Genomic DNA, 23,708 nt, shown 5'->3' with positions numbered 1-23,708 from the left:
GAAGAGAGTTTTATTTCACAAAGACAACTGGCAGCACTAAGAGAAAATAAGATTTTGTTTTCTGATTATCTGCAGTAATTACGGAAGCAGTTTGCATTGGTTTCCTATCTCTGACTTGTACCAATTATGGCACGATGCCCAGCACTGCCCTTCCAGCTCTGTACTTAGAGGAGCGTAACCTGCATGATGCAAACACATCTAAATTATTCAGCACGCGTGGCAGTGGAAAAGAATGGACTTCTCTTAAAAAACAATTGACATCTTTCATATTAAGCTGAAGACTTGCATTTTTAATTGCTCCATTTTTATGGAGCTGTTTTACTATTTTGGAAACGTCAAAGACTAAGAGAGCTGATGAATGCAATTGCAAATGAAACCAAAAGTTACCAGAAGCCAAAATGAGATCAAATTATCACAATAGTGTCCTGCTGTACCTCCTCAATATGCGGTGTAATTCAGCAGGCACCTCTGGGCAGAGCACACCATGAGCCCTGAGGAGCATAGTGTGTTCTGCACATGACACTGTTAGATAGCTAAGCATATTTAATTTTAAGATGTTAGCAAATATACACAGCTGCATTCCATGATTTACCTGATAATACATGTTAACATCTAAAACAAAAGGTATATTTTGCTATTTGCAAAAATTCAGTTACCCATTTGTGATATTGAGCCTCCATTCTCAAATTCATAGTGATATACATTTCAAATTATGAGTAACATAAAATAGTGTTCTACTTTAATTTAAAGAAGTATCTTTTCTTTACTTTACATTTTGACCATCTATATGCCGAAATGCATGTGCCAATGTTCCTCTGAAAGCAAGCTTGCTTGCACAAATCTCAGGTCCATACATCATCTTCCTCATATATCGGGATGCTACTTACACTAGAACAGCAGGATGAGGATCTACTTAAATATTCTGCTTTATCCTGATAGAAACCACAATTTTTACTTTACTGCTATGCCCCTGAGTAAGAAAAAATAAGAGCATTTCATGAAGGATCTTCATCAAAATTGAAGAAGCCTGTTGGCTGTCTTGTCTTGGCATGCACAGGAGAAAGTGTGGGGAGAAAACAATCCCAACAAGGTAATGCTTTCAGGTATTTTCTTTCCTAAATCTTTTCAGTTTGAAAAGTGTATAGATGAGGCTTTTTGAGAGTACATGAGGAATTCTGTTTATGGATAACTATTCTATATAGTTATAACTATATAACAGTTATATAACTATTCTTCTATATAACTATATAACGAAAAGTGACTTCTTTTAAGTTCCCTTCCACTCTACCTTTCAGTTTCCAAGTCACTGCTGCTCTGCCAACTTCTTATCAGTGGTAAGACTGCTGTAAGATTCAGAATGAGTGGGAGCACTGCCCAGGAAACAACTGATGGCTAATGGCAGCCTATGTTAAGGATCAAGAGCTGAATAGACAGCTCTAATCTAGTAAAGAGTTCTCACTGACTCAAAGCAGAACCTCTCCTAGACTTTCCTATCCAGTCGCAAAATTGGATTTTGTTTTGCAGAGCTGATCCACCACAGATGTAAGTTAACAGCTGGAGGAATACAGGCTTACTCTCTCAAAAGCATGCACGTTTTGTAAAGACTGAATAATTGTTTTGGTATTCTCACCTGAATATCACTTTTACTGTACATATGCCTAACATGTATTTCTTTTAGCTAGCAAGTATGTGCAATCTGACAGTTGTGAGCATCACAGCAAGAGCACTCAAGCAGCTCTTTAGAAGGACTTTGAGACAAAGAAGATGTGTAAAAAATCATACCTGAAAGCCCTTGCAAAGAATGATTCTGCTTAACCTAACACAAAATACATCTTTGTTTTCCCAACATTTAAAACAGCAGCATCTAGAAAAATGTGTTTTTTTTCAGAGAATCTCTCAGATGAAACCTATACAGGCACCACCATATTAAAGGCAACTGGCAATGCTGAGGATAATTAGCACACAGATCATAAAATACGAGAAATAGACCTTTCCTGCCGAATGCCATTGACAGGCACAATGATTAAACCGCACAACAGAAATTGAAGAACCTATTTAGATTGCTACTATAAACGTGATTCATTGCTTGAGAAATCAGAGAATTTCGGGTGGCATAGGTCACAAGCAAACAAATGAGATAACTTACAGAATAGAGCTAGTGCTTTCCTTAGCTAATCAGACTTAAAGCACTGACATCTACTCAGACATATGAGGGAAGTCAGGTTAAACAATTTGGGCAAACAGCATAAACATTTGCTTCTTTAAATGTAACAGAGGACCAACAGCAGAAATTTAGGCAAGGAGAACTCTGCTACATCATTTCCTTATTAAATTCAGAGCTAAAAATGACTCATAACTTCTCCCCCTTTCTGGCCATCTTCTGACAAGTGTGGATGCTAGGATTTTGTACCCATAAGACACGATCCCGAGGAGCCAATTATCTCAGATTCTTGGAAAGTAAGTGGAAATCATAAAAGTTTACTAGGTTTGCAAATCACAGCACTTTCATCTCGAGTCTAACAACTCAATTACATGAAGTCTAATGAGTTTAACTAGATGCTACTCATTGCTATTTAAGTTCACGTTTCTGTTGTTACTGTCGCTTCATTTTCTGGGGTTTCTAATTTGCAAAAAAGGTGTAAAAGAAATCACCTCAAGATAGCAAAGCCAAACTTGAATTGGTATATAAAAAAAAATTGCTTGTATAGTCACAGAAAAAAGCTCTACGAAACACCGTGCGTTGCTAATAGGTTTTAGTATGTTCATAAAGCATATGATACGATGGTATATTTGAGGTCTGACTAGCAATTTAAAGAGACGAACTGCGAGGAACATTGCCATGGCAATTGAATATAACAACTATTCATAGGCAGAAAAGAGTTGTAAAGCTCAGTGGCATTTCAGGAGATTGACAGCAAGTTCTCTGCTAAAGGAAAACCTGCAGCAGCACGAAAAGTGCAGGCTGACATGACAACAGCAACCCCTGACTACGAACAGATTCAGTCATGAACATTCCTGCTACAGAGGAAATCACATTTAGTAATGAGTCACTGCAAAGAGACACGGAAGGTTTTAGTAGTATGGGTCAACACAAAGATTGATGAACATAATCCTCGCCTGATTCTCTTCCTTTATGCTACAAACTCGATGGAATAAATAAATAAATGCAAGAAATAACTACAAAATTAGAAAGCTAAGTCCAGAAAATTGTATACTTGTTAGAAGCAAAAAATAAGGTTATGATATGATTGTTCCACAAGCCTTTCTGTATCATCTTCCGTACTAACACTACCACTGGGCCTATCTGAAGCCATTATTTGCTGTTGCAGTAAAAATATTGCACAACAACTGATGTCCTATCACTTAAACATGATGTTTAGGTTTCAAAAACAGGCCAAGAACTGGCTTAGTGTATATTACAAATGATCCAGCAAAACATATTACGGAAGGAAAGGCTTACCAATTATATAGGATAATATATGGCACAGTTTAAGGAAAGAAAATGTGCCTTTTGGAGATATTTAATTTGCTGGTGTCTTTAGCAGATATTTTATTCAATGTTAACTTCAGAGATCTGGGGGTAAACTTTTCAATGACAGAAAAGGATAACACAGCCTAATACACAATCATAATAGGAGAAATAATTGACAGGCAACCAAGCATTTCAGACCACCACTAAGTCTGCCAAAGGATGGCAAGGAAGATGTATTAAAAACTCATGCAATGTTAGTCAGTAATAAAGACCTGTTCATTATTCTCCTTTCATTTTAAAGGCTAAGCTTTTTGTTAGCATTCAATATTGAGAGTTTTGAGTTAAATAATTCAGCCATTCTTTAAAATAACATTTATCTTAGAACAGAGCTCAGTGGCTGTCTTTCTCCTTTCTCTGGAAAAACCCCAAGCCCAAACAACTGGATGTTATGCCTCGTCCAAAATAAGAGCACCAAGAAGTATCAAACAGAATTAATCCTGAACCAAAAGCCACAAACATCACAGAGCTCATGAGACAAAAAGATTAGAAAGAAGAGAATAAGTTCTGATATAAGTTTTCCACAAATCCTCAAAGTGTCCTTAAGCCTTCCTAACTGATGGCCCACAAGCCTCTTTTTAGGCTCCTGAAATAATAGAAATTACTCCCTCCATCCTTTTCCCAAGCAAGGTAAAATAACAATAGTTGTAGCCAGCAAGAACATCAGCTGTGAAGAGATTCCTAGCAGAAAAATTAGATAGTCACAGGCAGATAGCTAGCGAGGGTATGATTTACAAGGCAGATAACACAAGTAATTTCACTGATGAGTGGGCACAGGTCTGAGCTAATTCTGCCATCAGAAGATAAGAGGCCATTTTTGAGATTTCCATTAAAAACACACTGTTTGGCAAAAACAAATGGACAGTGCTGATCCCTGTTTTTAAGGAGCCTTTCAGAAAAAAATGGTCGAAAGCTTCCAGTCTTCCCACAACAATTCAGAGCCTGTGAATAAGGTGTTTGGCTTCTGCCTGCCAACTAATTTGCTCTTTGTCTGGGGCACAACCACAGGGTGACGTACCTGTCCATGATGTTTCTTGCTGGCCTGTTTCACTCCTCCTAATTAGCACTTAGCTCCGGTCCCTGCTCTGCAAACCTGTTACGTGTAGAGGGATCAGCAAGCTGATCAGATGGAATGGAGCTGGCTTAACCATATGGGAGCTATATCAGGAGCATCTTAAATGGAGAGAAAATGATGCGGAGAAAAGGAGCATTAGGGAGAAATGACGTGAAAGGGAAACCATAAAGGAATGTGGATAAAAAGGCTACTGGGTAGAGAGGATGCATGGAAAGGAAACAAAGGATAGGAAAAGAGTACAAAGGGAAGAAGAGAAGCAATAGTAAGAAAGCATTGTCTGATATTTGTCTCTCACCATGGAGTTGTTAGAGAATGGTTGGTATGGCAGGGGTGTGCAGGGTTACTGTGAAGCACACATCACATCAAATCACCTACAGAGCAGTCTTAAATTATCAAACATAACAAAAACCCTCCATCACTGACCATGTTCTTCTCATGATCTGTGAAAGCTTTTAGCTTCTGGAAAGGGGGAGAGAAGGGAAGCAGAAAGGAGGGTTCAGTCACCGCCCTTTAATTGTAATCATGAAACTAAAGCACTTAGCACAGCCTGGGTAACACGCAGTGTAAATAACAACTCAGGTAGCTGGTGAATTAATTAGGGACAATAATGCACAGCTAGCATGATCCTGCAAAACAAATTAAGCTGCACAGACAGGAAACAACCTCCTTACTCCTTAATGGTGTTTTTACCATCACCAGTCACAGTGCAAAACAATTTCTGCTTCAGCAGGAGAAGCTTGCTATTCGTAATAAGAGTTTAAACAAACAACAAAAAAAAAACAGAAGAAAAACCCTATCATACCTAACAAAAACCATAAATTCGGCAGTTAAACCTTTTCACGAATCCCCTTTCACCAAAGCGTGAACATTTCTCAGAGCCGAACTAATTCGCAGCCACTTTGATGATGAATCTCTTCAAATCCAAAAGAAAAATGAGAAAACCAACAGATTTTAGAGGCTGCAGAACTTATTCCTATTCACAAGTAATTTCAGGTATTTTGATGTTTCTTTTATGACATAATTAAACCAAACCTTCAAAGCAACCAAAATATTCTTTCTCCATCTGTTTCTACTTCTGATACCAGCGTTGCCTATAGCTAGTGGAGAATATATCCATATACTCAGGTCTGGATGGCTGTATCTGAGACCAGAGATGAAGAGAAACTTCTCTGACTAAACACAGAAAAAGGCTTTCAAACAGACTGAACTAACGAGTTCAACATCCTTTATATTAAATAATGAGTTAACTCCTGCGTTCTCGTCTAACTACTAGAAGCATGGGAAGTGTTTTTCCCCACAAATTGTCCTGTCTGTAAATGGTCACATTTCATTCTCTGCTGCCACCTCATCCTTCGCTGTGACCTTGCTCCAATTGTTGTTGACTTGTGCTTTCTCCTTCCTCAGTACACACATGAGATTTCAGGAGCTCCCAAAAGATTTTCCATGAACTTTCCCTGCTCCTCTTTAAGTCAACCCCATTTCTGTCTCTGCCCCACTCGATAACAGGTACCTTTCTCTGAAACACGATGTAATACATCACACACACAACTGCAACTACAACACAAAAATAAAAGTTATTTCAGGTAGTATTCTCAAGGGATCATTTATGAATTATATTCTGTGGCCTTTGTGTTGTTGCCTATTTGTTCCCTGTTACATAAAACAAATTTTTAAAAAAATCAGCATCAGCTATCTGTATCAACTTCACCCTTTCTAATTAAACTGTTTTAGCACTTATTTCCCAATAGGTGTACAATCATTCCTTTTACACTGAATGTATTACTTATATTTTCTCAACTACACAAACAACTGAGAAAACTGTATACTGCTTCATCGAGGAAAACTGGTTTAATAACAGATGTAATGAACTTTATTTCATAAAACCTGAAATAATGCTGAAATTTGAGCATTGAATTGGACTAAACAAATATAACCCATATTTTAAAGATGAAAAACTTTTATAAAGCATTTATGCAAGAAAATGAGTTTTTTATTGGGTTATAAATTTCTCAGTATGCTAAATCAGAAAATACAAGTTCTAGAAATACAAAACATTAGATATTAATTTCCTGCAACAGCAAAAATTAGAAACACACATTCTGCAGTAATTTCATTTCAAGTAGAAAAGATAATTTCAAATTTAGCTATGGTAAATCTCCATAGCTTAAACTCTAATATTCAGAGAAGTGGTTCTGAGAAGCCTTTACAATTGCTTTAGATTTTAACAATATTACATGAACTAAGTTATCAGGACTTCCTATATATAATTTTGCTTTTCACTAGTAGATTTTCTTTGAATTTGAAATAGCTATATACAAAAAAAAAAAAAAGTACATGGTGTAGTTAATCATTTGTTTTGTGGCTGGCTGATGTAGAACTTGCAATAAAGATCAGAGGTTAATGTTATTCCCAGATGAGAGTGTCATCACCCTTACTAAGATCTGCAACATAGGAAGTATGCCAGAAAATGTTTTAGCTGGAAAACTAAATACAATTTCTTTGTATTTAGTAATTTTAAGGGTAGAATTATCTGTCAAATTTGAAATCAAATACAATTCCTAATCTTGCAAGGTAAGAAAAACATCAACGTTGGATGATGTTACAGTCACAACCCCACCAACCTACAATACATGTTGCAGTGCATCATTGTACCCAAATCAGTAGTAGTGCTAGTGGCTAAAAGAGGCCCATTACTGAATTCCTTTAAAGCCAGTTTCCCTACCTAAGAATTACATATTTACGTTATTATTTTCTAGTCTGCAGAAATGTGGTGACTCCCCCCCCCCACTGCAGCCACATACCTTTATATTGGCTCAAGTACATACCATAGAATCGTTACGGTTGGAAAAGGCCTCCAAGATCATCTGGTCCAAACTTCAACCTACCACCAATATCACCCACTAAATCATGTCCCTAAGCACAAGGTCGAGCCTTTCTTTGAACACCCCCAGGGATGGTGATCCCATCACCTCCCTAGTCTACTCTTTGTAAGAAGAAATGTCTCCTAATTTCCAACCTGAACCTCCCCTGGCGCAACTTGAGGCCATTCCCTCTTGTCCTATCATGTTTTAATTGCACTAAAAAACAACATGCATCATAAATGTTACTAAAATTTTTAAATGTGTGAAATATCCTTGGGAAAGAAAAATAATGCAAGAACTCAAATCAATGACTGAAAGATCCACAGAACTCACACAGTCAGAAAAAATTCCTTCTTTATCATACTACAATCATATTATGAACAAGAAATCCACAAGATGACTCCTGAAAATTATTTCCACAAATTAATCCGCAGTCACATATCCTACAACTTTGATTGCAATTACCTGAATTTAAGTAGTCCGAGGAACTGCAAAAATCTGAACTAAATTCAAGAAGTCATCCCAACCAAAACAATGATTAGGTAGTAGGTAAGAGGATGAGATGGGAGTGAGGGTGAGAATTTCCTTTGGGGCTGAAGGGAGAAAAATCAATTATTACACTACTTACTCCTGTAGGCTGAAATATCAGTCCATCCACTTCATGGCTAACTTCTCTAGCAAAACTTCCTTCCAGGAGCTGCAGAAGAGAAGAAAAAAATCACTTTTTTTTTTTCCATAGAGAAACATGTCGCTCACAAGATCTTATATCAAAGTGGATCATTTCAGGGCATTGTCCAAAATTCTCCTTTGGCATACTGCTTAACTGGGGAATAACCCATTACCACTGATACAATACTGTAAAACCAACCACCTGAATCAACGCAGACCTAGCATATTCCATTTCGCAATCTGAAAGACTCTGAATTCCACACAGAGGTGAACACATCCATCAAGATGCATTTACCATAGAAAAAAACATCTCCCTGAAGAAAATAACGAAAACAACTAGTCGAGAGTTATGAAAACGGATCATATACTTCCATGTCAAATTACGACCTGCCAAAGGAAAAGCGAATAACTAGTGAGAACCACAACTGAAAGGTAACAGCAAAAAATGGGACAATTGCCAAAATACCTCCTTACTAATTTCAGTTTGTTTTACTGTAGAGATGAAGAAACTGTCAAAATTCTAGGCTGATAAACTCTGACATGTAAGGTACCACATGGTCACAAAACATGGCAAATGCATCTGAAAATCACAGGCAGTTTTTAAAGCAACATTTTAGCCTAGATTGTTAGCTTTCTACCACTTCCTTTGTACAGTCCAATTTCAGTCAAAGAGCCACTGCCTAAATTATTCAAATGAAGTATCAACCTCTGCCCTCAGTAAAGGGCAAAAATATGAAAGAAGTCAAGAATTAACATTTGTGTGTTACTGCAGGTTGAACAAGTCAAAGCAGTGCAGCTAAACACTTAATAAATCAAAAGCTTGATGGGCACATATTTTAAACAGTACTTAAAATAAAAATATAAAGTATAATAATTTATAAAAAAGTCTATACAAGCTACTTCTCCTGGGGATAACTTTCAAGGTTACAGATTAGTTCCAAAATCTACTAGCCAATAGGAAATCTGTAATAAGAATACACTTGATATTTACAAAGGCATATGGGAAAGATTTCATTAAATTCAAGCACCAAAAAAAGCCTCTCTCCAAAGTAGGAAAAAAAAAAGACTAAAAATAAAATACAAATTTCAAGTTATGTATGACTGTCCTTTTAATAGGTACATTTCTAGCTAGCTTCTTACCAGGCTCTAACCAAACCAGCAAGCAAAAACCCTTATAACTTCTTAGAAGAACTATTTGAGGAGATGGCTATTTCAGCATTGGAGCTTGCATAAACTTCATCATTTAGTCTTTCCCAAAATACGACTTAAGAATAGAGAAACTATCTTTTAATCTGGAGTTTACCACTCTTTAAGGTAAAACACGGAGTTACTATCAAGCACTCTTTTACCTGTAGCTCTCTCCACTCTGTTCTAACCGAGGTTATAGAGAATTAAAGCACTACAAAATCCATAAATGGGAGAAAAAAAACTATTTAAAAATATATCTATATTTAACATTTCAAAAATACCTTCTGGTATTCCTTTTTATTCACTGCCCTACAAGAATTACAAAATGTGAGGGATTCCTTCTCATCAACTTGACATCCAGATTCAGATTTCCTAGAGACTTGAACTCCTTCCCTCATTTTGGAGTTCCACGGTCATCCTATTAAGACATCTCTCCTCAAGTGTCAATTATGCATCAAAGACAAAAGGATTTTAAAGCCAGAACAGATAATTAAATGTCTTTGTGCTCCCGGTTATTCTGGGTTCATTCTCATTAGGTCGATTACAAGTACTTCAATTATAACATTCTAGACAAAAAAAAAAAATACTAGAAAAGATTGGAAGGAAGGGAATGGAAATTGTATCGGAGCTTCTTCCCACATACTTTTTCATCAGAATTAAACTATTTAGAGCTCGTCTGCGAAGAGCAGAATATACATCTATTGAATACTGCAGAAAGTTTGAAATGACAGGAGAATGATCAGAAAAGGAACGTTTGACACATAAGCAAATATTTTTGACACCAGGAAGGTAATTGATGTAAGGTTTTTAGGTTTATGAACTTAAAATGCAGATAACATGGTTTATCTTCTAAAAAATGATGTTCAATTTTCCACACACGTTAAAATTTCTAATTAAGTTGAACAGTCTTTTTAATCGGCACCATGATAAATGGCACACCTGCCTGGCTGGGATGACTGCCAGGGATCAGATAAAATGCAATGCATCTCAATGTCATTTCATAAAAGATGGGTAAATGATGCGTGCAAGCCAATTCTTCTGCCCTGTAGCCTCATGGCATGTATTTCCACCTGTGAAACCCTTTGTTCACTTCTCACAGCTTCTGTAGGTATAGATATATATGAAGCATATATTCTTGCTACAGTTTGCTATTTAAAATCTTTCAGTTCTTATTTTTTAATTGTAAAGTGTTTGTATATCTAATAATAGGCACCTGATAAACAGAATAGTATAATCACATGAAATGACTGGAGCTGCATGAGGAAAAGGATTTCTCCTTGCTTTTGAGCCACGGAGGTCAGGAGCAGCCATACGTCAGCAACAGCAGCACCGATAACCTGTGACACTGATTTTGCTAAAACACTCCATCAGTCAGCAACGTTTCTGGAGTGGCTAATTGAAGGATCGCGCTTTAGAGATCTCTCCGTAATTAACAATAAAGAAATCATTTGGCTCCTCCAGCAGGAAGAGGATGAAAATTGGGTGCGTACAGATTCCACACAACCCGGGTAGCTTTTAATCAGCGTTGCTGTAATTCTGAGGCTGGCACTTCTTATTCACCTAGTGAAATTGTTGGGGATACAGAAACAAATGACTTTGCATTTTGTAACACAAGACAAATGTATGTCCATTTGCCTTGCTTTTTCAATCTCAGACCTGCTACACGCTTCATTCAGCTTTCAGTCAAGCTACAGCAGTTCTGCATGCACCTGTCCCGAAGCAGTTTTTCAGAGCCATCTCCACATTGGTGCTCATCTACCTGTTCAGGCTGGGAAAGGGAACAAACCTTCTTCAAGAACGTTAGATCCAACCAAACCAGCAATTGAATTGTCAGCTAACCAGAATTTGAAGTGCCTTCAGACACGAGCATCCTGTCATGCCCAACTTCACAGAGCCAACATCTTAACTGAGCCGAGTTGCAGCCCAACTTCAAGGAGGATCACTTCATCTCATGATTACAGCCTTCAGCACGGGACTACAAAATAATTGGCACATCCTGAGAGCTGTCAGGTTCTGCAGACGTGGGTTCATAAATAGTAAATCCCTGTACAGATGCTGCAGACTTTTTTTTCAAAGATATTATACAGTCTCTGGGAAATATTCCGTTGTTACCAGCACTAATAACTACCTTATCTGAGAGGAAACAATTACCATGGCTCTTTCCTTGCATTACTCTGAAAGAGATGGACTGTTCCGCTTATAAACCAGGATATCATTTCTGCTTTATTTTACATTAATTTGTTTCATCTCGTTCGCCAGCTTCTCTATTTTTCGGAATTACCTGCTCTTCTTTCAATAACAATTTCCTCACTAGCCCTCAATAGTCTCAGCTTAGTGCACCCCCTTTCATGAGGCCTTGATTTTCCAAGCTTAACGTAAAAATTAATTGCTTTCACATTGCTGCCTGATGTATCGAAGACATCCCAGGAAGTTTTACATCCAAGTTGGGAGGCACAAACGTTTCCAAATGTACAGTGTTTTAAAAGCATTCAATAAAACATATAAAAGTATGTGAATTAATTATTCATATAATGAATGTTTGCTCTTTTTTTTGTTTGCTAACTAACAAGATAAAGAAATTTCATCTCTATTATTACATATGGAAGTCTCTGAAGAAAGGATCTCTGAACAAGAAATCCAGTTAAAGATTTGTGTAACAAAACCACTGTTTCAATTACAAAGCCTTGATGAATTTAACTTAAAAAAATGAAAACCTGCTTAACTAAACAATTTTGCATAAAAAAATAGGATGAAAATCCAGATTCTTCCTTGTTAAGGGTTAAAGAAAAATACATCAAGAAGAAATCCTGGCTTTGAATGACACCTGAAATTCTATGGCATGCATTATATGTCAAGTTCAGTTTAAGTTAAAATTACACAGAAATAGTTACTCAGATTCATTCCCACAAATGACAATTCCCACAAATAAATCAATAAAACTAACTAGCAGTGGTGGGGCCACCATTCAAACTATTTACATTATAAACTCCAGCTTTCTAACATCACATTTTGAAAAGGAAGCCTCCTGAAAAAGAATTAAATGGGTTTGTTGGTGGGGTGTAAGCTTCCTTTAAGATGATACTCAGGCTACTGTACAATACCTGAAAATACCACCAGTTGCAGCTTCAGAGCAGATAAGCAAAATTTTCCCTGTAAGCTAAGGTAAGTGTCAGAAGCATTATTTTATTTTATTTTTTAATCAGATAGTACCAAGAATTAAACAAGTGAAAAAGCATCCAATATACACTGGGAGGGGGAAGCTCCATATATTTATGATAAAACCCTCAAATTTTACACACACAGAGAGAAAAAATGTTGTCTATCTCATATTTTACGAGAATTAGATTCCAAAATGAAATGTCAAGAGAAGTTTGGATTTTGCTTCTTTGATAAAGTAGATTCTTACTGGCACTGAAATTTCTATAAAAATATGGCAATGCTTTTAAACTAGTATTTAGTGATTCAGGAGAATGCACGGCCTTGAGAATTAAAGGGAGCAGAGACCTTCTGAAAAAGGGGAAAACAAATCACAAAGTGAAGCCACTCAGACTTGTTTATTTTCCATACTTGGGATACCACTCCCCTCACCTAGCTTTAAGATTTGAAGTAAAACAGCTGACCCAAATAAAACCGGTGCAAATTAACAGGTTTTTTGGGGAAGGATCAAAGACTAAAGGCAGTTCTACTCCTTCCTTCCCTCCCTGCCCTATCCGTGCCATGGCTTAGATGACCAGTTTGGATCAACTTTCAGTCAGCTAGGAGGAGGGGATGAAACCCCATCCTCTCATGCCTATTAAAGTTACTGTTCAAATGATATGCTCAAGTCCCAGGTAATATTTTGGAAAACTGTCCAGTCCCAAGCTATAGATAGCATGCAGTGATTGAGAGCCATGATCTTTGCTGAGTTGCTCCCATGGACTACTGAGTCTACAATTTAAAAATTAATGCCTCTTTCTCATCAATTTTTTCTTGCTTCAAATTTTCTTCTTTGTTCCTCTACAGGCAGTGACCAACTCAAATAGAATTGTAGCATCATTAAGGTTGGAAAAGACCTCCAAGATCACCTGGTCCAACCATCCCCCTACCACCACTGTCACCCACTGAACCACGTCCCTAAGCACCAGGTCCAGCCTTTCCTTGAACACCCCCAGGGATGGCGATGCTTCCAAGCAACTGTGAAGGTCCAGAAACCACGGCCTATGAAGCCCAAAGTGAGACTTGACACACGGCTGCACAAGGAAATATTTTTTGCTCGCATCCAGTCACTCTAAGAGCTGTAAGTAGCATTTCCATGTGAACATTTATTTCCCACTTGCTAACATCAGTAATCCGTGCCTCATTCATTCGATTTCATGCTTTCCTTTAAATCACCTTAAAAAAAAATGTTGAGTAGGTTTTTAATCAGTTTAACATGACCCGGTTTGTTCTGCATCGTTCTCATTACCTAGCCAAACCATGATACGCTCCTTACAGTCAGAACAGTATTTAATATGTTAATTGAAGTGTATTTTATAGCAGGGTAAAGCCCAATTTCTCGATTATTCATTGTACTTGGCTATACTTATCTTAGAAATTTTGATTTGTTAGGAAACCAAAGAGAAATGCAAGAAAGGAAATGCAGCCTGTTAACTCAGAGTAGAGTCACAAAACCATACTTTATTCTTACATTAATATGTAAAAAAAAATAATGAACCTATAAACTATTTCTTGGTCCATGCTATTATTCTTAAATATGCAGAAAGAAAAAATAGGATCGCAAAATGTAGACATTAAAAGTTTAAGTCCCTGAGAAAGCATTATCGAAGGAAGTTTGATATGCTCACCAAGGAGCAACAAATACTGAAGAATAGGTGAAAAATGGTTTTAGTAAACCAGTGAAATGATCTACATTGCCTTAACTGCATAAGGAACTCAAGTATGAACTTTGAGGTTGCTCATTACTTAAAATGAAATTTCATGCTCTTTGGCTGTATAATACAAACCGCAAGAGAATCCTTTAAGAAATTATACTTAAAGCTCAAATCCTAGGTCTCACACAGCCATCCTCTCAAGATGTTAATTCAAGATGCAAACAGAGGAAAGCTGTAAATGTTATTTTGTCTCTATAGAAGTGTGAGGGTTGAAAGCACTTTACGTTAACCAGTAACTCGGTACTAAACAGGAAGAATAAAAGTAAACTCCAAAGGCTCATCCATTTAACAAAATCACTGCAGTTTTGAAGTGTATTCTGTGGCAATAGCTCAAATATATTGTGATGAAAATTATACCAAATGACTGTCTAAAGAACCATGGGAATTTTCTCATTTTTTAAGATTAAAAAATAAATACTTTTTATAAAATACTATTTTACGAAGAGCCTTTCAGTTTGTTAATTTAGTAGAAGCTCCGAAACCAAGCCTACTGCAAGACTAAAAGACTAAAAATAACCTCTTTGCCAAGTTAATCATACAGAACATTTTGGCTCAAAAGACATTAAAAACACCTAATTACTGCAATGGATTTGTTCCCTATAAGAATGAAAGGGGATAATGGGAGCAATGTGAGACTGATGTTCACTAATATGATCAAGAGACTAATTATTATCCATGAATCATTTGTAGCATTCAAAACTTGATTAATGTCAGGTCAAGTTTAACATGTGATAGGTTTTATTAGTAATGCTCGGCTATCCCACAGCTTGTCAGTTTAAGTGAGTGCCATCTGTTCCAGGCAGGAGTAGCCAAGAGTCCAAACAAAAGCAGAGTGGATACGACTGGTCACCGAAGGACATTTTGAGAGGTCCGTAAGGGAGCTGTGCTGGTGATTTTGAACACTAGACCAGAATCCAGCACAAAAAAACACCTGCTCAAGATAGGACATTTGTTGCCCAGAAAGCAAGCGTGTAGGGTAAGCTTTCATCATTTTCAAGTTTGACCAAAGGAGTGTTAGTACTGGATCTAGCCTCACAGTATGATCACACTCCAGTACGAACAATTCTGTTGCAAGAGGAGAAAAAAAATCTGTTGCAAGAATTGATGCATTGTCCTCTCTACAGTCCTTCATGACCCTTAGGAGCGCTGTCTTGTACTGAATACAGTACTTTACCCTTTAGAGCATCAGTCACGGTATTCAAGGGCATGTGGCCCTAACTAATGACTCGTGCAGCAAAATAATGCTAGAAGATAATGAAAGTGGATTTTATATTCCATGAGAAAATACTTACTGACAGTGCCCTGCTTGTTGTAATTACAGGTAACTACAAGAAATCTTTTTGCTCACTTGCTAGGGTTTCCCAGCCCTTTGTGGGTGTCCAGCTTCACCAGCAGCCACCTCTCCCAGGCACATCCCATTCCCAGCTCTTGCTGTGTGACAGGAGCGGCCCTGCTATTGTAAGAGCTCACCTGGTCACCGCACTGAACCCTCAGCAGCTCTGTACTAATACCAGCAGGAGCAGCAAGGCTGAAGTAACATGAAGAGGCGATGGGCAGGTGCATGCACAGAGAGGAAGGAGACTGACCTCATTCCATCTGGGTTTACTCTCCTCTGCTCTAAACCTAGACATTCAGCAGCAATGCAGAAAGAAATATTTATTTACCTCACAGCTACAACAGCCCTTCAGACGTAATGTAAATATGCTCTCATCCAGACAGCAGATGAAGCTGAAAGACCGAAGATTCAAGGCTGCCACTAACATGATTTTTGCTTTGTACTTCAGCTCCATGCTTTAGCTCTATTTTGTGGCTAAGAGCAGGACGTGTAGGGCTCCCAAAATTCCTTGATGCCTTCACATCGAAGCCAAACCCTCTAAGATTTGGTGCTAGTAGGCCACAGAACATAAATAACGTTGTAATTCAAAGAACCACAGCAACAGCTTCTTCCTTCACCATTTGCCCCTATAATTTTGCAGACAAGGATGCAACCAACAGTACCTACATTCTTTGTTTCTTCTGAAAAAACAGACCAAAAAAAAACAAACACAAGTATCCCATAGACTGGCCTGTTAGAGCTGCTGCTGGTTTCACAAAGGATTGTTACAGGCTGCTTCTTTCAGAGAGGACTTAAAGCAAGAGAGCCCATGTACCTTATCCGAAGCCTGCTTCATCTTCTCTAGCCCCCCCTCTATGAGATGTAAAGACAAGCATTTTCCAGATGTAAGATTAGCTGCAAGTTACTGCAGTCTGTGATGGGATGCAACCTCTGACATGGAGAAGGTGAAACCACCACACTGTTGAGTTCATTAACCAGTCCCAAAGGAACAAAAAAAATGCTGTAGTGAACAACAATAAAACGTACATGGGGGTGGGGAGGGAGAAGGGAAAGGGGAAAGGGAAGGAAGGAGGAAACATGCTTGCTGGTTGCATTTTTTAATCTGGTTTTGGTTTTACAGCTACCCTATTAACTGCATTCTCTACAGCTGCTACTAATGCTGGCTGTAGGCTGTGCTCCTTATTTGCACAGGGAGACTTTAAAAAAAAAAAAAAAAAAGTAGAGAGTAGACCACAAGTGTGCCACTGAGCTACCACCAGTTTGCTGCTTCTGAGTGAGCAAATCCAAAGGTCACGCACCTAATATATTCAAAACAATACCCAAGAATAACACGAGCGCTGTGTGTGCTAATGCTTAATTTGACAGCACATCTGCATTACTGAATTCAAAATAAGCATTAGGCATTTCTCCCTGTCAATCTCTTCTCAGAAGCACAATTGAGAAATTGACATCAATTAACTAAGATGTTTCCAAATGCTTCTTTCAAATAAGAGAAATAGGCTGCTACGAGAAAGTTTAATTGACTTTTGTGATAGCTTCAAAATGGGATAAACACTCTCAAGGCTAGGAAGGAATGCTGCTGCCGAACAGCAATGGTCTTTCAAGCATATTTTACCTGATGAAATAGAGGGGTGTATATTGCACAGCTTATCCATTTAATTTATTGTGCTCTTTCCAGTTCTCTGTTTCAACCTGAGAAGCAATTCAGTTCCTTCTTTTAGGGCTTAGGACTTGGTCCACAACACCTTCCCCCACCGAGTGATGATGGTGAGGAGGTGTCAACACATCCTGCGTACCTGGGAGAGCACAGCTGCCTGACACTGGAGTCCTGCTGGGGCTGGAAGAGGTTTCACAGGTGCCGTTAGAAAATTCTTAGAGCTATTTCCACATGATGTACATGTGTACAGATGAACACATATGCAACCAAACATAGACATGGCAGAGAATCTGTAGTCTGCCTTACCCTACGTCCTCAGCTGAGCAAGGGTCTCCCCACCCACTATAGCCAAGAAGCTCCCCAGTACTCATTTTGATCAAATTCAGCTTCTGTCAAAAGCTCTTCTGATGTCAAAGGAACAAGTGACATTGGATTGAGTGCAAGGCCTTACAAATGTGGCCAAGTACATTTTAATTTGTTCTCTAAATGATCTTCAAACATTATAAAACTGATAAGGTTTATTTGTTATCCAGCCCCTGTGTAAACTGCTATAATATAATCCGATCTCTGCTTATCGAGAACTTGGACAGACCCGTTTTAATTAAATCAGATAATTAAGGATGATGTTTTATTATGCATTCCCACTAAGACTCCTGAACAAAGCCAAATTTGTATACACAATAATTCAATTAACTATAAAATGGATATTCATGAATACAAAGTCTTTTGTACATTTACTGTTGCGATGCCTGCTTCAAAGTGGGCCAGTGTATTCCACGGGGCCCCAGCGCGATGACTGCAACACAAACATTAAGATTTAACATTATATTCTGGATATTTAAAAACATCTGATTCTTCGGCTACACAATGGCACTTGAGGGCTTAATTTGCTACAAAGTTGAATTAAAACTTGCCATGTTACGGCCGTAAAAGTAAAATGCTCCAATTTTAATATTTCTGAATTAAAAAGATTAATTTTGCACAGGAATTATTTTTGCAACATTGGGCATACCACAAGAAAAAGAAGAGCTAGCAGGGATGCCTTGCAACCTCGCATCCTAACAAACTGCTTTAAATTTCACCCCCCACCTTTACCATTTTCTTTGTGCTTTTATTCATTTTATCCAAATTAAACGCACGTCTCCAGCAAACCCTTCCAACAGGAGCAGCCTGACGGCTTCCCTACGGAGCATATTGCCAGGAGGCAGCTCGGGAAAGTGACAGGCTGTGAAGTGCTCCAGCGGACAATATTAAACAGTTGCCCCTCAATTAATGAGTGGAGTGACCCACTCAGTCACCACAGCTGAGTCCTCTGGCTAATTCAGAGGACAGCAGATATCCCAATTCCGTTCTCCATACCGGGATACCAACTAGTAATTAGGTCCGAACGGATTTGCATTTTCCCAGTTTTGGTCATAAATCACAAAACTGAAAGCAGAAGTCAGTCAGACATCTATAGGCATTTCTCCTACAGCTGTATGACTTCCATTGCCCAAAACATGTACTGCTCATTGTGCACCAAATACAATGCTTCATCCATATGCTCTTATTTTTCTGGTAGTTTCAGTGTTTTCTTTCCCACACTAAAGTTTCAAGAGTCAGAATTTAATTACATATTCCACATCTGCATTGCTGTATATTAATTTAACTTGTACCACTAGCATGGTCCACTAGTTAAGAAAATAGCCCTTCAGGAAAATACTGAAGAGTGTTTGTTTTAACTTCACTAGGTCATTTCCCAAAAAACGTAACTGATGTGTGAATGATTTCTTCAATCAAAAGCAAAAAAAAAAGGTTTCCCTTTTTCTCAAACCAAAATTATGCTATGCTGAAATATTATCCTTGATCTTCAACATCACAAATAATAATAATCAAAAGCAAGTAGCCTAATCCTCTTTTGTTAACTCTAGGAAATGAACACAGATTCTTGGTCATGAATGGATCTCCTCAAGGGCTCCATCAGAGCAAGGAGGCTAAGAGTTAGCCACAGACAATTTTTTTTTTTTCTAGCATGACTTAAAACCTTTTGGTGTAAACCTGGACAACCTGGCTTTTGACACCGTTACCCTTCCAGCTTCTGTTCCTTGAGCAAAGAAATCAAAGTTGATTTTACTTATCTGCTATGCCAGGCTTTGGGCAGTACACAAGACCTCCACAGTGAAGCCTTTCCCTCACCTGGGCCCTCCACACGGTTTTGTGGGAACTAAGTAGGTTTTCAAGGGGAGATACAGTCCATGAGCTGCTTTATGAACCTGATATCTGATACTACAAAAAGAAAAAACAAAGCCCACCCAGTTCCAGCCCCCTGCCATGGGCAGGGACACCTCCCACCAGCCCAGCTTGCCCAAAGCCCCATCCAGCCTGGCCTTGAGCACCTCCAGGGATGGGGCATCCACAGCTTCTCTGGGCAACCTGTGCCAGGGCCTCACCACCCTCTAGGTGAAGTATTTCTTCTCAATGTATAATCTAAACCTACCCTTTTTTAGTTTAAGACCATTTCCCCTTCTCCTATCATTATCTACATGAGTAAAGAGTCCCTGTCCATCCTTAAAACTTCCTTAATTTAAAGGTTCAATATATAGCATGTTTCTATTTGATATCACCAGAGGTAGTCTAAACCAGATAAGAAGAGTTTAGGAATTGTTTGATACTGAGAACAGACCATGAAGTCCATCTTGATCACAGAAGTAAGATTTGAAGATTTTGACCACCTGAGCTATGCCTTACAATGGAATAAATACTTCCACTGAAATTCACAAACAGTGACAAAGAGGTGGTAGCATTTAATCACAAAAGCATGGCTCACTCTGACGTAAAAACACCTCTCAGGAAGATGCCTGAGATGTGGAGAGAGGAGAAAAAAAAAAGAGGGAAAAAAAGCATTAAAAAGTTTTACAGGACCACAGTGTGAATGACAAAGTACTTTTATGCAGGCCCAGTGGAGAGGGAAACCAAAGACTAATCTAGAACGATACTGAAATATGACAGAAAAAGAAGTATATTCCTTGCTTTAACAGGTATGTAGCTTTTGAGATGAAAACTAACTATTTAATAATTCTCTCAGACTTAGAAATATCTGATAATGCACTGACAGCTGGAGCAGGTTAAGGAAGAAGGCCCAAGCACTGGTGCCAAAGCCCCAACCTGACGGGCTATGCAATGGAGAAAATTGCCCCTTCTCTGCACTGCAGACAGCAAAAGAACACCCAGAGGCAGCTGGAAACCTCACCAGTCCTGGCCTACAGCGTCCCTGCTTACCCTCATGCTCCTACAGCCAGAAATTACTCTCACTGAGCAGGACCCATCGTCACCCTAGGGCTGCAGCTGGCTGCATGAAACAGCTCCAGTTCAAGTGCTGAATTTTAAGTGGTAGCAATCTACATCCAGCTCAAGAGCCACAGTTCAGTTGTTTACTGCACATTAAAATTTACAAAGCTCCCACTTGGTCTGGTTTGTTGTCCTTACCTTTAAAACTCACAGGATAGATCCTTTTGAGAAGTCAGTCTGAAGGACTACACGCTGGGATATAGGACAGCTGCCAGCTGAAGATTTTGCATCCTAAAATAAATGAGGCAGCATCCTTCCAGCTTCTCATTCACTAGTGGTTTACTAGTCTCATTGGGTCGACCTTTACATGTATTTACGGGAAGAAAAGCACTGGGATGATTTGAGTGAGAACAGCCACCAGCACAAAAGCCTCTGGGAGTGGAGTGAGGCACTGCTGCTCTTACATTTGACTTCTGATTTTCATGGTGGAGCGGGGCTAAGTGAGGAAGAAACGTACAGAGTAAAGAAATAAAAGCAAATAGAAACAAAATGGTAGAGGTGGAGATGGGTTAGGGGATAATTAAAAGGAAGTGAGATGGTAACCAGGCCAAAAACCTGGAACCTAACAGATGGAGCGAGGGCTATGGTGTAGGCCAGACATCACCAAGCGACTGCCAGCTCTGGGTGAGGAAATGCAGGATTGGAAGGTGAGCCGATTAAGCTACTCCTTAAGGCACAGAAAACAAAAACAAAAGCAGAGGAAACAAGTCTTCTTGGCACAAAACCCCCTCCAGATGGTACCATGCTCTCTCCACCTAGATACGGGATTCAAAATGCCCAATAAATACACAGATTATTTGACACTTCTGCTGCTGCCATTCCTACCACTGATTTTTTTTCAGCTTCTATCCCATTTCTGCAAACCTTCACCAGTTTTTTTTGTCCACAGGCTACTTGGTGACACCAGACGGGGCTCTGAGGTCGTTCACAGTCAGTTCTGAGCTAGCAGCTCTCTAGTCAGGCAGAAGTGAGTTACATCCACGTATTCTGCCTTTTTCAGGCCCTCATCTGATTGACTTTTACCACACAAATAGTGGATATTGCTGTCTCACTTGCAAAAACACGTCACTCCAACATCAGCAAGTCATGTACTCCTATAACCTTCTTCATCATCAGAGTGGTGCATAGCCTCTTAGCTTTCCCAAGCATACCACCTCAACAGTGGCTGTGGTTTTTTTTATTGGTACAACTTTTTTAAACAGTCTGTTTCCTAACCACAACAAAGGCAGTTTCCCCCAGAATAAAAATGAAAATCCAAAATGTCAAAAAAACAAAAAACAAAAAAACCCACAGCACAAAACCTTAACATAAACAAAACAAAATTAAACAAACAAAAACCCAGGAAAAGCAGGGGTACAAAGTCTGTCAGTTCACAGATTTGACTGAAAACTTTCAAGAAGACCCTAGACCATTTAATCTTCTAGCAGGGGTTACTCACCTTCATCCTAATCCCTCCAGGACCAGCTGTCATTTTAAGATCAGATAATAGTCTAAGAACTGACAACTCCTTGATATACGGCATGCTAGCATTTGAGAAAGGTTGTTCATTTGACCTGTGTCATTGCTTAACCTTTAGCCCTATTGTTCCATTGAGGCAGATCGGCACAATTCTCCACGGGACCATACAGAAAGAAACTTTTTTTTTTCCCAGCCCTGCTAGACACTGGACAGCCTGCCAGACAGCCCTGCAGTCACTGGACACTAGGCTTCGGTAATGACATCCAGGTTGTGACTGCCCACACAGAAAAGCTTTGCAGAAGAACTACAGATCAGCTTCAGCAACATAAAAACTAAAAGACTAAGCTGTGTTTAGTGATTCTTTGATTATAGAAGCAGATCAAGTTAGTGACACTGTTTCCTCCATCAGTATCGAAGTTCAGCTAAGGAAACATTTTTAGTCACCTGGGTGCAGGCTGTAGATTCTCAGGATCTCTCTCTCTTTCTTTTCTTCCTGTTACCATCAAACCCCTCTCTTAATAAGAGCAAGCAGAAGTCCATCAAAACATCTTAAAACAAAGTTGAAGACAATATTGCAAAGATATAGCCCTCATTTCCAAGACCTAGTACCAACAACAAATGCCAAGGCAAAACTGTGAACGCTGCCATAATACTTCTTAACTGCAACATTAAAAGTGCATTTCATTTCACAATAAATTGATTTTCAGATTCAGAAAGAAGAGCCATTACCCTTCAAACTCTGGTATTAAAGCACTAAATCCATAACTTTAAGAACTATTCCATTATTGGACATAGTGTATAGCATCGTACAAAGTTCACTGCTGTTTCAAGTAATTACTTTCACATTTTCACTGAAAATAACTAAACCTATGTGGCAACATCATTTCTCCTGGTATAACTAATAGCAGAGTAAGTGGCTAAACCTTTTAAATACATTGCTGAGACTCCTGGCCTTTTTTTTTTTTTTTTTTTTTTCAGTATTCTTCCTACAATCCTCCCAAACACACGGCCAGTTACCCATCCGTGGTATTATTAAGAAGAAGAATGGCCAGCACTGGCTTTAAGTCTGGAACACCGGAGCTTAACTCAGTCCCCAGAAAGGATTGATGGAGTGAGGCTGTGAAAAGAGGGCTAACAATGTTTACTTTGGAGAGATTTAAATTTGTTTCCAGGGAACATATTTCAAAAAGTGAAGCGTCTCCAAACAGAACTATGTGATGTGTGGTTCCAGCTGAGGGAATTCAGAAGTACACTTGATTCTTTTCTTGACCCTAAGCAAAAGACAGCTGTGTTACAAGAAAATCCAAGCAACACTGCCGATGATACAATCTCCTGTTTATACCTATTACTCCAGGCACTCAGACTGAGACATCTGAGTCACCCAGTACGTACATTCCCTGCTTCTCTTCAGGCTGCCTGAGGAGTACAAAGCTTAAGGCACATCTCTCTCCAAATCTTCTTCTGATAATCTGGGATTTTGCAAGACTGAAGGTAGGACTACAGAATGCGTACACGTACTGCACATGAAGGATGTCCAGCCTCTTTTCCATCAAAGTGTACATTGGCTTGTCACTCAAAAGGCACAATTATAAAGTATCACCTAGCTAAGAAGCTAAATTTTAGTCCCTGATAAACTGCAGGATCACCTTCAAAACATAGTACCTGAGGCAAACGTCAAGAATGGCAAAACTCCTGCTG

At 38.8% G+C, this 23,708-nt stretch overlaps 1 protein-coding gene across 3 annotated transcripts in view; it reads right to left on the bottom strand.

The window, feature by feature from the left end:
• Positions 1-23,708, bottom strand: part of RNGTT (RNA guanylyltransferase and 5'-phosphatase) — a 184,231-nt gene that overhangs the window by 80,047 nt on the left and 80,476 nt on the right. For all 3 annotated transcript variants that reach the window (XM_038176904.2, XM_027454915.3, XM_027454920.3), the window contains exon 12: positions 8,094-8,162. In XM_038176904.2, coding sequence (XP_038032832.1) covers positions 8,094-8,162 — 69 coding nt within the window. The remainder of the gene's footprint in view (positions 1-8,093; positions 8,163-23,708) is intronic.

This window comes from Anas platyrhynchos, chromosome 3 (genome assembly GCF_047663525.1).
Source record: "Anas platyrhynchos isolate ZD024472 breed Pekin duck chromosome 3, IASCAAS_PekinDuck_T2T, whole genome shotgun sequence".
Classification (NCBI taxonomy): Eukaryota; Metazoa; Chordata; class Aves; order Anseriformes; family Anatidae; genus Anas; species Anas platyrhynchos.
The sequence above is the reverse complement of the archived record's forward strand: the minus strand, read 5'-3'. Positions and strand labels throughout refer to the sequence as shown.